Source organism: Mauremys reevesii, linkage group 2 (genome assembly GCF_016161935.1).
Source record: "Mauremys reevesii isolate NIE-2019 linkage group 2, ASM1616193v1, whole genome shotgun sequence".
Taxonomy (NCBI): Eukaryota; Metazoa; Chordata; order Testudines; family Geoemydidae; genus Mauremys; species Mauremys reevesii.
This window is the reverse complement of record NC_052624.1, coordinates 173,317,291-173,332,146: the sequence shown is the minus strand read 5'-3', so window position 1 is coordinate 173,332,146 and position 14,856 is coordinate 173,317,291. Positions and strand designations below refer to the sequence as shown.

Genomic DNA, 14,856 nt, shown 5'->3' with positions numbered 1-14,856 from the left:
TTACCCCAAAATTTATTTATGTCACCACAGGAAGCAACACTGAATACACAGACAGCAGCTCTGTTAAGCAACAAGATGTCTCCATATAACACAAACTACAATTTAAAGGGGAAATATTTACATTCTTTCCAAAAATAAATAAATAAATAACCATTTCTGCCCCAGCCTTAGATCCTATACATACTCCAAAATAAAAAGGGGCTTAATCCAAACATCAGAGAGGTAGCCGTGTTAGTCTGGATCTGTAAAAGCAGCAAAGAGTCCTGTGGCACCTTATAGACTAACAGACGTATTGGAGCATAAGCTTTCGTGGGTGAATACATCTGACGAAGTGGGTATTCACCCACAAAAGCTCATGCTCCAATACATCTGTTAGTCTATAAGGTGCCACAGGACTCTTTGCTGTTAATCCAAACAAAATGCCTGGCCATCAAAAGATCAAAATCTGTTCTTGAAAACTACAAGCCTCAAGCAGGTGGAATGGTACCTTAATGATTTTGTGGAGGTCAAAAATAGACAGCTCAGACAAATCAGGGGACATGGACCCATGAATTGGCAAACCAGAATTTTTAGATCATTTCAAAAGTGTTTGCAGAATAACATGGCATAGGTTTCAGTGCAGATGCACCTGCTTAGGTCAGCAGTAAATCTGGACTAAAATCTGAGTGAATACTGTAACATTTTGGGGATCAATCAGCCCAGTAAGGGGTTCTGTCATTGCCTGCCTTGTTACTATGGGTGCTTTAATGCTCTGCTGTTATAGCTCAGAACTCTGATACCAGTAGCCAGCCTTCAAGCATGAAGGTCTCATCTTGGCTTCCATCCACCTACTTACTCTTTGCAGGATGACGCCAATAAGCCCTTTTGGTCCCATGTCTCCTCAAATGCATCCCCCAAATTCTTAACTACCAGACACTCAGACTTCTCCCTTCTGATTCATCATTCTTCACCAAAGGAGTGAATCCTGGCCCCAGTCATCATCTGCTCAGGGCCTCACACTGCACCCAGATTGCACAACAGTGACTTGCTTTGTGTAAAAATAAACCAAAAGTTTATTTAATAGATAAATCTCACAGATTCAAAGGTGAAATAATAAAGAAAAAAACACATACAAGTTACATAGAAGACCATAAAGACAAAACCTCAGGCTTTGCACTTCTATGTTAGCTAAATTCCCTTCTCTAATACAAGTTACCAATGGCCTCTGAACAGTTTCCTAGCATGGCCTCTGTCCTAGAGGAGAACCAGTGCTTCAGGGACAGCACCCTGCTTTGATGCTGGCCCTCAGTTTCTGGTTAGCCTTCACTTCAAACCTTTTCCATTTTAATAGGGTTTGCAGGTTGGAGGGGGGAGGGTTGGGGGGATTTGTTTTTTTCCTTTCTCTCAGACATGGTAATTAATGGTTAAACAGAGAGGGGAGGAAAACTCCCTCCTCCCTTAGTTTTCCACGACTGAGTTTTTCTTTTCAGTTTCAGTGTCTTTCCATTAATTTTAATGGTCCACCACTTACTTTCCCTGGATTGTACAATGTTACGTGCTTGGAGTTAGTTTTGTGTAAACAACTAGATTGGGAGGTGCCACTCCTTGCCTGATTGCTTCCCCACACTGCTGTGAGGTGATGCTGTAGCTGCACCCTGGTTACAATAACAATTTTCTACACATATATACTGTACACATGCATAACCACAGCCTGTACATATATCTCCTAATGACCGTCAAGTTCAGAGCATTACCCACTTCCACAAAAGACCTTACTTAACCTATATTTATACATATTAACATTGCACACAATCAGCTAATTCAATTGCTTATTCTTCGGGGTTCAGATCCCCTGTTCTCTCCTTTGGGTGTCTAGACTCTGATTGTCATAAATATTAAGAGCACAAAAGCCATGAGCAATATCACGGCAATTATCAAGCCCATTTGTAATAAATGAGTACAGTTAAGAAACAGCTCCTGATGGCTGATACTGCCACCTTAGGGCTTGATTCTGTCACGTTTACTCAATTTGACCTCACTTTTGAAAAAAAATCAAGCCACTTATTTAAGTAACAGTTCCTTAAGAACTTGCACTTGAATCTGCCAAGCAATCCCAAGATTCTCAATGGAAAAAGCAAACAAGAGAGTTCTATCAAACTACAAGCCAGGAAAACTAACCCCACTATGCAGAAATTTGGGCCTATATAAGACAGATCATAACAAATCATATGTCCAGCCATCCAAGAGTAAATTTCAGATAGGCAATTTGACAAAAACATCATTATTCCAACATATTGCAAAAATTGACTAATTTAAGAATCATCTCCATAATGGCATCAGCCCAGATCATGCCACCTAATAATGGCAAAAGCAAAAGGAGATGGAAGAAAATCTAAACTGGGAACAATTGCAGTTCAGTACTCAGTAGCCAGCTATTGATGTAGCTACATCACTGCTGACCCCTACATATAGACAAGAGCAAGCTGAGGTTTGCACTAATTTAGTTATTTGAGACTATTCTCATTAGAAGAGTGCTCTGCTATATGTTAATATATATTAATATATGTTAATATTCACCTGCACCAGGATGGCCGAGTGGTTAAGGCGTTGGACTTAAGATCCAATGGATGGATATCCACGTGGGTTCGAACCCCACTCCTGGTAGCTGCTGTTTTAAAAAGAGGGAGGGATAGCTCAGTGGCTTGAGCACTAGCCTGCTAAACCCAGGGTTGTAAATTCAATCCTTGAGGGGGCCACTTAGGGATCTGGGGCAAAATCAGCACTTGGTCCTGCTAGTGAAGGCAGGAGGCTGGATTTGATGACCTTTCAGGGTCCCTTCCAGTTCTATGAGATAGGTATATCTCTATTTATTTATTGGGGGGAGGGATAGCTCATTGGTTTGAGCACTGGCCTGCTAAACCCAGGGTTTCTGAGTTCAATCCTTGAGGGGGCCATTTAGGGAACTGGGGTAAAAATCTGTCTCGGAATCAGCCCTACCTTGAGCAAGGGGTTGGACTAGATGACCTTCTGAGGTCCCTTCCAACCCTAATCTTCTATGTAAATAGTCCATAGATAATGTTTAATTAGATAGTACTCAAGAATATGTAGCAGAGTTCCCAGGTTTTCTAGAACCAATAAAACTTGATGTTGGGTATTGCAAATGGACTGTTTACATCAGCTCTGAGCAACAAGATTACAAGTGTCAACAATTTGCCTGGAGTTAGATAGTTTCCAGTTACATAAAATTTGTTGTATGATGGCAGAACAATAAAACTTCATTGCTATAAATAATCAAATAGAGGTGCTTATTGGTAGCAAATTAATCATACTTAATGAGGTTTACTGATTGGGAAACAGCAGAGATAATCAATGGGGCTTGCTTCTTTCTCTTAAGGAATGAGTACTTTGCTCTAACATCTTAAATTGTTCAAATTAGTGAAGATGTAAGATTCCATAGCACTAACTACCCCTCTCAATTACTTGGGTAGTCTGGGCCTCTCTCTTTCCTTATTTAAGTTAGAAACACAATATACAATGTTTACATTTTAAACTAAATGCAGGAATATTGTTGTTTTGATGGTGCTGGTCTAGATTCAACAAGGACTTACACCAGCATAATCCCTGGTGCAGTTCCCCAGCGGCAGAAAGTCACCTACAGCCAGGTGGCTTCGGCACAAGACATTCACAATCTCCTTCATGGCACAGCAGCCATAAGAGTCCAAGTCAGCCCAAAAAAAGATCAAAGCTGGCCAGGAAATGGGCTTTATCAGAGCAGACAACAAATGTGAAGTTTCTGTGCCCCTCCTCATTTTGTTCCTGAACCTTGCCCCCAACCCTTTTATTCTGGAATCTCCACATTTAAAAAATGTAATAAAGAGCGTGAAGAAGGATTTCTTCACAGGATTTGTCTAGGAGAGGTGTTTGAAGCTCAAAGAAAAGTAACATGTCAAATATTGTCCAGGTTCTATCTCACTGCCACAGACAATCAGAGGGAGGATTGTGGCCACTCTACCATCTGTGCCCTCACACAGGAGCATGAGAAGATAGAACAGGACACAGGCATTTCCTGATGAACACTGTTAGTAAAAAAGAAAAAAAGTATCTTGCATGCATAAGACATGCGAGCACCTACAACAGGGTCCACACTCACAGAAGAATTTATATTTCTGATTCTATTAAAATGACTCTGAAGGACACTCCAATTTCTTTTGCAGCCACTATTTTACAAATAGTCAAAAGACAACACCTTTAAAAAACATTGACAATGCTGTTCAGAAGTAACCTTTGTATTTAGTCAGCATCCAGTCATTGAAATACTGACCACATGCAAGTACCAGGAAAATCATTTTGGTGGTGATTGCAGGAGAAGAGAATTCAACTATGAGGTTTGGCAGTTTTTTGGTATATACCTCATAGGAGCACTGAAAGACACTGAAATCCTGTACATTTTTGCTGCTTTTTCCTAGGATATACCATACCGACTCCCATTTTCATAAGCAGTAATTCAGGCTGTCTTTCTCCCATCAGAACTTGTCTCTATCTTATGCTATATCAGTAAGCTTCCTGTTATTTTGCATTAAAGAGTAGTCATTAGTACATTTGCAAGAGACCAACACATCCCAAGAACCAATTGAACAATCTCAGTCTGTTGATCTATGAACAGTTTAATAACAGACAATTATTATAAGTGACATTATCTTTTACGACTCGCAACTTGGATGTTGATGAGAAATTTCTAATGTTGATTCATACTTCCTGATACCCATAGCTAGCACTTTAACTGTTATTTCAATACATTACATGAATAATTTTCCCTGGTCATTATATAAGTGTCTTGATCCAAATTATTTGAACTCATTTGAACCTAATGAATGTTTTTGCTCACAACAGAAACCAGTGCTTTTAGTGTAGAGAGGGGAGTATCATCCTCTCCAATAATTTTCCGCAATGGCTTTAGCCAGCAAAGTGCTAAACAACTTGCCCAAAGTGCCCAAAATTCCCACTGAAGTCAGTAAGTGTTGCCGATGCTCAACACTTCTGGGAATTTGTAAGCACCTTGCAGGACGAAACCCATAAGCCAAAATATATAAAAATAAGGTGGTGGTGGCAATGTGGCATCCTCCCCTCTACTCTGCAAAGCTTACCTGCCTGAACTACATGCAGTCAGGCTTCTGTGGGTTCGGGAGAAGCCCAGCTGGTTGGAAAGCAGATGGAACTAGAGAAGTGTTACTCTCCACAGCATCCTTCTCCTGGAATTCCTAGAGTAAAATAACCCTGACCCTGTGCTCATTAATTTACACACACTCCTGCTATACTCCCTCGAGAACCCTAGTGGCAAGGAAAAGAGCCAGCAATAGTTGGGAATGCCCTGGCAGCTGACAGTGCTGCCAAAGCAGACTGGGCTGGCAGAGAGTGGCGGGGAAGCTCTGAGCCACTGCATATTTGCCTCAAATTCCACAGAATTTCCTCACCAATTCCAGAGCATCCAGAGTTTAAGAAGGCCATGCCCACTGTCTGCTCCTTTGGTGGCCAAACTCTAACAAGCAATCACATAAAGGGGCAGAAACTCCACAGTCTTAAGCCCATTGATTTTTCCATCTAACTTTGGCCCAAGAGTTTCTATGAGTGTGCATCATCCAGGCCTTGACTCAAAAAAATATGTATCTTTCTGTGGTAATAGTTTGACAGCTACATTTTAAAATTTGAGTTAACATATCATTGCTGTACATTAGGAAACTCATGGAATGCTCAACAACTGTATTTCAACAACGTCATCTTTGAAGCAATCTCTTCCTGGATAAGAGTCATAGTTCTGCTGCTTAACTCTAGGATCAACATTTATCAAAACATCTATTTTAAGATGACACTGAAGCTTCTTACTGTGAAGTCTAAACTTTACAGAACTTCATTAAAAATGGAAAAGTACGTTGCACATTGACATGTATTGGAATAATATTGGTGTTTCATTCTTCTTCACATTAAATGGAGTTTTACTATATCAGTTCGTTACAATTGCATTCCACTGTATAAAACTTAAGAACATAAGAAAGGCCGTACCGGGTCAGACCAAAGGTCCATCTAGCCCAGTATCTGTCTACCAACAGTGGCCAATGCCAGGTGCCCCAGAGGGAGTGAACCTAACAGGCAATGATCAAGTGATCTCTCTCCTGCCATCCATCTCCATCCTCTGACGAACAGAGGCTAGGGACACCATTCTTACTCATCCTGGCTTATGGACTTAGCCACCATGAATTTATCCAGTCCCCTTTTAAACATTGTTATAGTCCTAGCCTTCACAACCTCCTCAGGTAAGGAGTTCCACAAGTTGACTGTGCGCTGCGTGAAGAAGAACTTCCTTTTATTTGTTTTAAACCTGCTGCCTATTAATTTCATTTGGTGACCCCTAGTTCTTGTATTATGGGAATAAGTAAATAACTTTACTTATATACGTCTATCATATCCCCCCTTAGTCTTCTCGTTTCCAAGCTGAAGAGTCCTAGCCTCTTTAATCTTTCCTCGTATGGGATCCTCTCTAAACCCCTAATCATTTTAGTTGCCCTTTTCTGAACCTTTTCTAGTGCTAGAATATCTTTTTTGAGGTGAGGAGACCACATCTGTACACAGTATTCGAGATGTGGGCATACCATGGATTTATATAAGGGCAATAATATATTCTCAGTCTTATTTTCTATCCCCTTTTTAATTATTCCTATCCCGTTTGCTTTTTTGACCGCCTCTGCACACTGCGTGGACATCTTCAGAGAACTATCCACGATGACTCCAAGATCTTTTTCCTGACTCGTTGTAGCTAAATTAGCCCCCATCATGTTGTATGTATAGTTGGGGTTATTTTTTCCAACGTGCATTACTTTACATTTATCCACATTAAATTTCATTTGCCATTTTGTTGCCCAATCACTTAGTTTTGTGAGATCTTTTTGAAGTTCTTCACAATCTGCTTTGGTCTTAACTATCTTGAATATTTTAGTATCATCTGCAAACTTTGCCACCTCACTGTTTACCCCTTTCTCCAGATCATTTATGAATAAATTGAATAGGATTGGTCTGAGGACTGACCCTTGGGGAACACCACTAGTTACCCCTCCCCATTCTGAGAATTTACCATTAATTCCTACCCTTTGTTCCCTGTCCTTTAACCAGTTCTCAATCCATGAAAGGACCTTCCCTTTTATCCCATGACAGCTTAATTTACGTAAGAGCCTTTGGTGAGGGACCTTGTCAAAGGCTTTCTGGAAATCTAAGTACACTATGTGCACCGGATCCCCCTTGTCCACATGTTTGTTGACCCCTTCAAAGAACTCTAATAGATTAGTAAGACACGATTTCCCTTTACAGAAACCATGTTGACTATTGCTCAAGAGTTTATGTTTTTCTATGTGTCTGACAATTTTATTCTTTACTATTGTTTCAACTAATTTGCCCAGTACCGACGTTAGACTTACCGGTCTGTAATTGCCGGGATCACCCCTAGAGCCCTTTTTAAATATTGGTGTTACATTAGCTAACTTCCAGTCATTGGGTACCGAAGCCGATTTAAAGGACAGGTTACAAACCTTAGTTAATAGTTCCGCAACTTCACATTTGAGTTCTTTCAGAACTCTTGGGTGAATGCCATCTGGTCCCGGTGACTTGTTAATGTTGAGTTTATCAATTAATTCCAAAACCTCCTCTAGTGACACTTCAATCTGTGACAGTTCCTCAGATTTGTCACCTACAAAAGCCAGCTCAGGTTTGGGAATCTCCCTAACATCCTCAGCCGTGAAGACTGAAGCAAAGAATCCATTTAGTTTCTCCGCAATGACTTTATCGTCTTTAAGCGCTCCTTTTGTATTTTGATCGTCAAGGGGCCCCACTGGTTGTTTAGCAGGCTTCCTGCTTCTGATGTACTTAAAAAACATTTTGTTATTACCTTTAGAGTTTTTGGCTAGCTGTTCTTCAAACTCCTCTTTGGCTTTTCTTATTGCACTCTTGCACTTAAGTTGGCAGTGTTTGTGCTCCTTTCTATTTGCCTCACTAGGATTTGACTTCCACTTTTTAAAGGAAGTCTTTTTATCTCTCACTGCTTCTTTTACATGGTTGTTAAGCCACGGTGGCTCTTTTTTAGTTCTTTTACTGTTTTTCTTAATTTGGGGTATACATTGAAGTTGGGCCTCTATTATGGTGTCTTTAAAAAGGGCCCATGCAACTTGCAGGGATTTCACTTTAGTCACTGTACCTTTTAACTTTTGTCTAACTAACCCCCTCATTTTTGTATAGTTCCCCCTTTTGAAATTAAATGCCACAGAGTTGGGCAGTTGAGGTGTTCTTCCCACCACAGGGATGTTGAATGCTATTCTATTATGGTCACTATTTCCAAGCGGTCCTGATATAGTTACCTCTTGGACCAGCTCCTGCGCTCCACTCAGGATTAAATCTAGAGTTGCCTCTCCCCTTGTGGGTTCCCGTACCAGCTGCTCCATGAAGCAGTCATTTAAAGTATCGAGAAATTTTATCTCTGCATTTCGTTCTGAAGTGAAATGTTCCCAGTCAATATGGGGATAATTGAAATCCCCCACTATTATTGGATTCTTAATTTTGATAGCCTCTCTAATTTCCCTTAGCATTTCATCATCACTATTACTGTCCTGGTCAGATGGTCGATAATAGATCCCTAATGTTATATTTTTACTAGAGCATGAAATTTCTATCCATAGAGACTCTATGGAACATGTGGATTCGCTTAAGATTTTTACTTCATTTGAATCTACACTTTCTTTCACATATAGTGCCACTCCTCCCCCTGCACGACCTGTTCTGTCCTTCCGATATATTTTGTACCCCGGAATGATTGTGTCCCATTGATTGCTCTCAGTCCACCAGGTTTCTGTGATGCCTATTATATCTATATCCTCCTTTATCACAAGGCACTCTAGTTCACCCATCTTATTATTTAGACTTCTGGCATTTGTGTACAAGCACTTTAAAAACTTGTCCCTGTTTATTAGCCTGCCTTTTTCTGATGTGCCAGATTCTTTTTTATGTGACTGTTTATCATCTGATCTGGCCCTTACATTATACTTTTCAGTCCTCTGCTCCTGACTATAACCTGGAGATTCTCTATCATCAGACTCTCCCTTAAGAAAAGTCTGTGTCCAATCCACACGCTCCTCTGCAGCAGTCGGCTTTCCCCCATCTCCTAGTTTAAAAACTGCTCTACAACCTTTTTAATGTTTAGTGCCAGCAGTCTGGTTCCACTTTGGTTTAGGTGGAGCCCATCTCTCCTGTATAGGCTCCTCCCATCCCAGAAGTTTCCCCAGTTCCTAATGAACATGAACCCCTCCTCTCTACACCATCGTCTCATCCACGCATTGAGACTCTGAAGCTCTGCCTGCCTACCTGGCCCTGCGCGTGGAACTGGGAGCATTTCTGAGAAAACTTATTTAAAAGTGTTTTCTGTTTTTCCATTTAAATTCTCTCTTTGGTACATGGCACATTTATAACATTCGGAAAATGAGATCTGTTTAAAAATAAGGTTGATGTCTAACAGAATTTATTTTAGCATCTGCCCATTACATATACCTTCCTATTGTGTTCCAAATGTCAGTCACCATTCTTCTGGCAGAGGACTGGGTACTCTTCATAGCCAGACCACACCATTTCATAACCAAACAGAGGGATCACAGCTGAGCAACTCAAGACATTCTTTGCTCCTGCCCCAGGACTATGAGTGCACTGCCTGTGCAATACTGCTGGTTCCTGCCACAATTTGGGTGCAACTGACTACCATATATTTCACACAGCCATAACTATGTCTTTGTTCAGCACCTAAAACAAAGTGGCTTCAATCCAAATTAGGGCCTTTGGACACTATCATAACATAAATGTTAAATTATAAGAGATATTTAGTTATATGAGGCCTAAAACGATGGGATACAACTCAATTCTGTTTGTTTTTATTGGAAAAGATGGTGCTGAATTTCAGTGTCCATACAACTCTAGTCTGTCAGTTTTGTTGTATTACTGGCCAAAAACTTTCAGGGGATGGGCAAGTGTTATACAGATGTGCACCACACCCACAGCTCTGCCAATGCAATCCTAACCTGCAGAATGACCCTTGCTATTCTACTACTGGAGGATCTGGAGATGGCATGGACTGTACCCTCAGCAAGTTTGCAGATGACACTAAACTGGGAGGAGTGGTAGATACTCTGGAGGGTAGGGATAGGATACAGAGCGACCTAGTCAAATTAGAGGATTGGGCCAAAAGAAATCTAATGAGGTTCAACAAGGATAAGCACAGAGTCCTGTGCTTAGAACGGAAGAATACCATGCACTGCTACAGACTAGGGACCGAATGCCTAGACAGCAGTTCTGCAGAAAAGGACCTAGGGGTTACAGTGGACGAGAAGCTGGATATGAGTCAACAGTGTGCCCTTGTTGCCAAGAAGGCTAATGGCATTTTGGGCTGTATAAGTAGGGGCATTGCCAGCAGATTGAGGGACGCGATCATTCCCCTCTAGTCAACATTGGTGATGCCTCATTTGGAGTACTGGGCCCCACACTACAAGAAGGATGAGGAAAAATTGGAAAGAGTCCAGCGGAGGGCAACAAAAATGATTAGGGGGCTGAAGCACATGATTTATGAGGAGAGGCTGAGGGAACTGGGATTGTTTAGTCTGCAGAAGAGAAGAATGAGGGGGGATTTGATAGCTGCTTTCAACTACCTGAAAGGGGGTTCCAAAGAGGATGGATCTAGACTGTTCTCAGTGGTAGCAGATGACAGAACAAGGAGTAATGGTCTCAAGTGGCAGTGTGGGAGGTTTAGGTTGGATATTAGGAAAAACGTTTTCACTAGGAGGGTGGTGAAGCACTGGAATGGGTTACCTAGGGAAGTGGTGGAATCCCCTTCCTTAGAGGTTTTTAAGGTCAGGCTTAACAAAGCCCTGGCTGGGATGATTTAGTTGAGGATTGGTGGTGCTTTGAGCAGGGGGTTGGACTAGATGACCTCCTAAGGTCCCTTCCAACACTGATATTCTATGATTCTATGAACAGCTGCCCTAAACTATGACTTAAGTTGTCCAAAACATTAAGGGTACCTAATCTCCTTCCACCTCACATTATTTTACACATATAGAAAACAACCAACCAACAGCAGACAAGTCTCTGAGGGAAAAAAGTTAATTATCAAGTTGGTGCATGTATCAGATTATCCAAATGTAATTTGAAAATCATCTTCAAAATTAAGTGAAATAGCAAAGGCCTGTTTAATCTTATTGAATTGAAAATAATTATGATATGGCCTTCTGGATTATATCAAGTGCAGCATCACTTTAATAATAACCTCCTTTCTCTGGGGACTACACTGTGCATTTGAAGTGAGATGGATTCAATGATCTGTTAGAACCTTTCCACCTTTATCTGCTACAATCATATGTTAAGAACATAGTGCACATTCAATATAGCAAATGATGGGCAACTGTGTTTTTGGGGGGGAATGGGTGGTGTTTGGTTTTTTGGTTTGATCCCTGACAACATATTCATGTAGGCGGCTGTAACTAAACAGTGACTCGGGAACAAACATTGGTTTCCTCAAGAATCAACACATTCAGCCATCCAGGACCTCATTGCAAAATAAATAAATAAATTGGGCAGCCTATGTGTGCACATTCACATGTACAACAGGCAGCCAAGCCTGACTCTCCTGCCCCAGGCAAAAACTGTCAAACAACAACAAAAAAGGGCTCAGTCACTGAATGTTTTGCTGCCCTTAACTAATTAGCATTTGAAGACTTGAAGTGCTAGGTGAGTGCCCTCCTGCAGGGGCAAAAGAGGAGAGCCCACCATGGAGCAGATCCCAGGGAACGCTGAGCGGGTGCGTGTAAGAGGTTCAGGTAGCACCTCGCCCTGGGATGCAGTGAAGGGCCAGTACGGTGCCTAAGCAGCGGGGCTGTCTAGCGATGTGCTAGGGAGAAGTTGAGTCAGCTCTAGTAAGATCTCCGCTACCTCGGGGAGAAGCGCAGCCCAGCGCCGAGACACACCGATGTTCTTACCCCGGATTCACAACCAAGAGCCTCCAAATGCGGCTGGGGGCTGGCTCTGCCTCCCGAGCCCTCGCGCTGTGCCCACTTTCCGATGCCACCTGCTTCCACCGCCCAGCCCGCGTCTCCCCCTTGGCCCGCCCCGGGCCCCACGCGGCCGCCTGACACTCACCCAGGTTCACAAAGCTCATGACCATGTCCGCGTCGTTGAGGAAGGCGCTGTCCTGCGAGCTGGTCGAGGGGGAGCCGCCGCTGGGTCCCGGCTGGGGGATGAGGGTCTTGCGCTGCAGGGTGTGAGCGGTGGGGGGCTGCAGGCGGCGGCGCTCTGCCCCCGGCCCCTGCTCCTCCTCGCTGGACAGGGCATTGTACAGATCCAGCATGAAGAGAGGAGCAGAGTTGAGCCTGCCCGGCGGAGGCAGCTGCTGCTGCTGCTGCTGGGGAGGAGGCGGCCGCGGCTGCAGCCCGTGCAGCGGCCGGGGCCGGTGCGGCAGCCCCAGCACCGACAGGATCTCCTTCTGCATCTCCCGCTTCTCGTGCGACTTGAGGCGCCGGTAGAGGAATCCAGGCGAGGAGGCGTCTGGAGGCTGCGGCTGCTCCCTGCTGCTGTCCGCCAGCAGCGCCCCCCCGGCGGGCAGCAGGGGCAGCACGGACGGCGGCGGGGAGCAGCAGCAACTGCACAGCAGCCCTCCCCACCAAAGCCAGCCGAGCCTCAGAGGCATCGCTCCCAGCCGGGTGCTGCTGCTGCTGCTGCTGCTGGCTCGCCTCTGAGGCAGACGAGGGATGCCCGGCTCCTTTGGTCCCCGGGCTCTGCTGCTCCCCCCCTCGGGAGTTAATTCATGAGTGGGGGGGGGAGGCGAAGGGGTTAAACCTTCCCTCTCTCTCGCATGGTCACTCTGCCCACTCCCCCGGCCGCGCAGGCAGACCCGAGGAAGGGCTGCGGCGGCAATGGGGGGGGGGGGGGAACAGAGCTGCTCAGGTGCAACCGGTGTGCGCCCGGGGTGGGGGTGGACGGCTTCCCGCCCCCACAGGCAGCAAACGCGCCCCGCGGCTGCCCCGCTCACACAGCCCGCGGGGACTCACAGCCGGGACGGGAGCCGCTCGCTGCGCGCAGAGCAGCCCCCGCTGCCCAGCCCCGTGGGACACGCGCCGCTCGCCAGCCCGCCCCGCGCCCCCGGAGCCCCCGGCGCGAGCCAGCTGCGGAGTTGGCAGGCGCAGGAGCCCGCTGCCCTGGGAGCGGACGGGGGGTCAGGAAAAGGGGGGGGATAAAATAAAAGCAAACTTTCTCCAGGAGGTAAGTCCCTGCAGGGGAGCTGGAGCCTCCTGCTGCTGCTGCTGCTAGGTCCCCCGGGGTCGGCTGGAAGGGGTGATGCTGGGGCAAAAAAGAAAAATCACATGCGCGGGCGCTGCTCCTCCTCCTGGGACAGGCAGCCTTGACTCACTGAGGGGAGCCGCGCTCCGGCAGGTACCACACTCCAGCTCCCCGAAGCGCCCGCCCACCCCCTTGACAGACAGCGAAAGCCGCTATTCAAGAGGCTCCTCCCGCGTCCATCGTGCAAGAGTCTCCCCACCCCAAGCCCGCTGCAAGCGGGGGTGTTGCCGTCTGCAACGACTGGCTCTGGGCTTCCCCGGCTGCAGAATGGGGAAATAAGCCGTGGAAGGGAGGGGGTGTCTCGGAGGAGGTGGGTGTGCGGGACACAAGGGGCAAGGGGTGGAAGGCAAGACCCTGGCTGTAGTTTAATGTTAGGCGAGAATACGTGGTTTGGGGGAGGGGGGTTAAATTGTTGCTTCCTCTTCAGTTTCTGAAACTTCGGCTTTTGGCAGGAAAATGGTAGAACCAGATGAAAATACCACGTAGCCTCTAACTGGTATAAGAGAGTGATGGTAACCGGGTTGTATTCACAAATACAAAAGCTTTCATTTGAGTTCTTTTGGTAGCCTCACTGAACTGAAAAATGACAAGGGCAGCATCGTTTTGGCTTAGCTGGGATGTAAAGGGGCCCCAAAATGATGCTATCGCAACTGGTTCAGGCCTTGTGGGTTGTGATCCCACTCCTTCCCACCCAGTCCCTTCCCCACCAGGGGCTGATGTCTGACAACTAGGTTGTGTTTTATTTGGGCCTGCAATTAGACTCTTGTGCTCACAGAGAGCCCAGCTGAAGTCATTATTTTATTCTTAAATGATACTGAACATTGGTACCCAGCAGTCCCTCTCATGTACCAGGATCCCATTGTGCTAGATGCTGTACAAACACAATAAGAAAGACAGGCCTGCCCCCAAAGAGCTTATATATTTAGAATTTTAAAAAAACTAGTTAGTTAATGGGGCTCTGCAAGGGTCCTCTCCTGCAGATCCGGCTGCGGAATTAAAGCATTGTAAACTCCTCAAGGATTGTGTCTTCCTATATGTTGTAAAACATATGGTACTATAATAAAACCTCTGCCTGTATATATCTATACTGCACTGTGATTACCCTTGTAGTGTGGATTTGCCAGTAGGTGTGGGTTGTTTTTTTTTAAGTTTTTAATTTGTTTTTTGTAGGGTCAAGGTACAGTATTAATCTCTGTCTGAATCTGGAGAACACCCTCTGCAGGATTCAGAATGTTGACTGGCAGGCATATCATGAAAGAGAGAAACTTTTCACCAATCAGACCTAAGCAGCTTATACACTTGCACAGATAGTCATGAGTTTTCCCTCATTAATTTTAATGGAGTCCTTCAAACTAAAACAATGCATCTGTTATTCCATAATTACAATAATTCAGAGGAATAGCTTCTGAATAAAGTAATAGAAAGGAAGCTCGTGCACAGTTGCACTTACAAATTTTTAAAATAAACCAA

At 44.6% G+C, this 14,856-nt stretch overlaps 1 protein-coding gene and 1 non-coding gene across 3 annotated transcripts in view; one reads left to right on the top strand and one right to left on the bottom strand.

The window, feature by feature from the left end:
- BMP6 (bone morphogenetic protein 6) overlaps positions 1–13,478 on the bottom strand; it is a 156,610-nt gene extending 143,132 nt beyond the window's left edge. The window contains exon 1 of one of the 2 annotated variants that reach the window (XM_039523155.1): positions 12,190–13,478. In XM_039523155.1, coding sequence (XP_039379089.1) covers positions 12,190–12,736 — 547 coding nt within the window. In that variant the 5' untranslated portion in view covers positions 12,737–13,478. The remainder of the gene's footprint in view (positions 1–12,189) is intronic. The other variant, XM_039523154.1, reaches the window with a different exon arrangement.
- On the top strand, positions 2,561–2,643 carry TRNAL-UAA. The gene has a single exon. It is a non-coding gene; the product is annotated as a tRNA-Leu (tRNA).
- Positions 13,479–14,856: the final 1,378 nt, after the last annotated feature.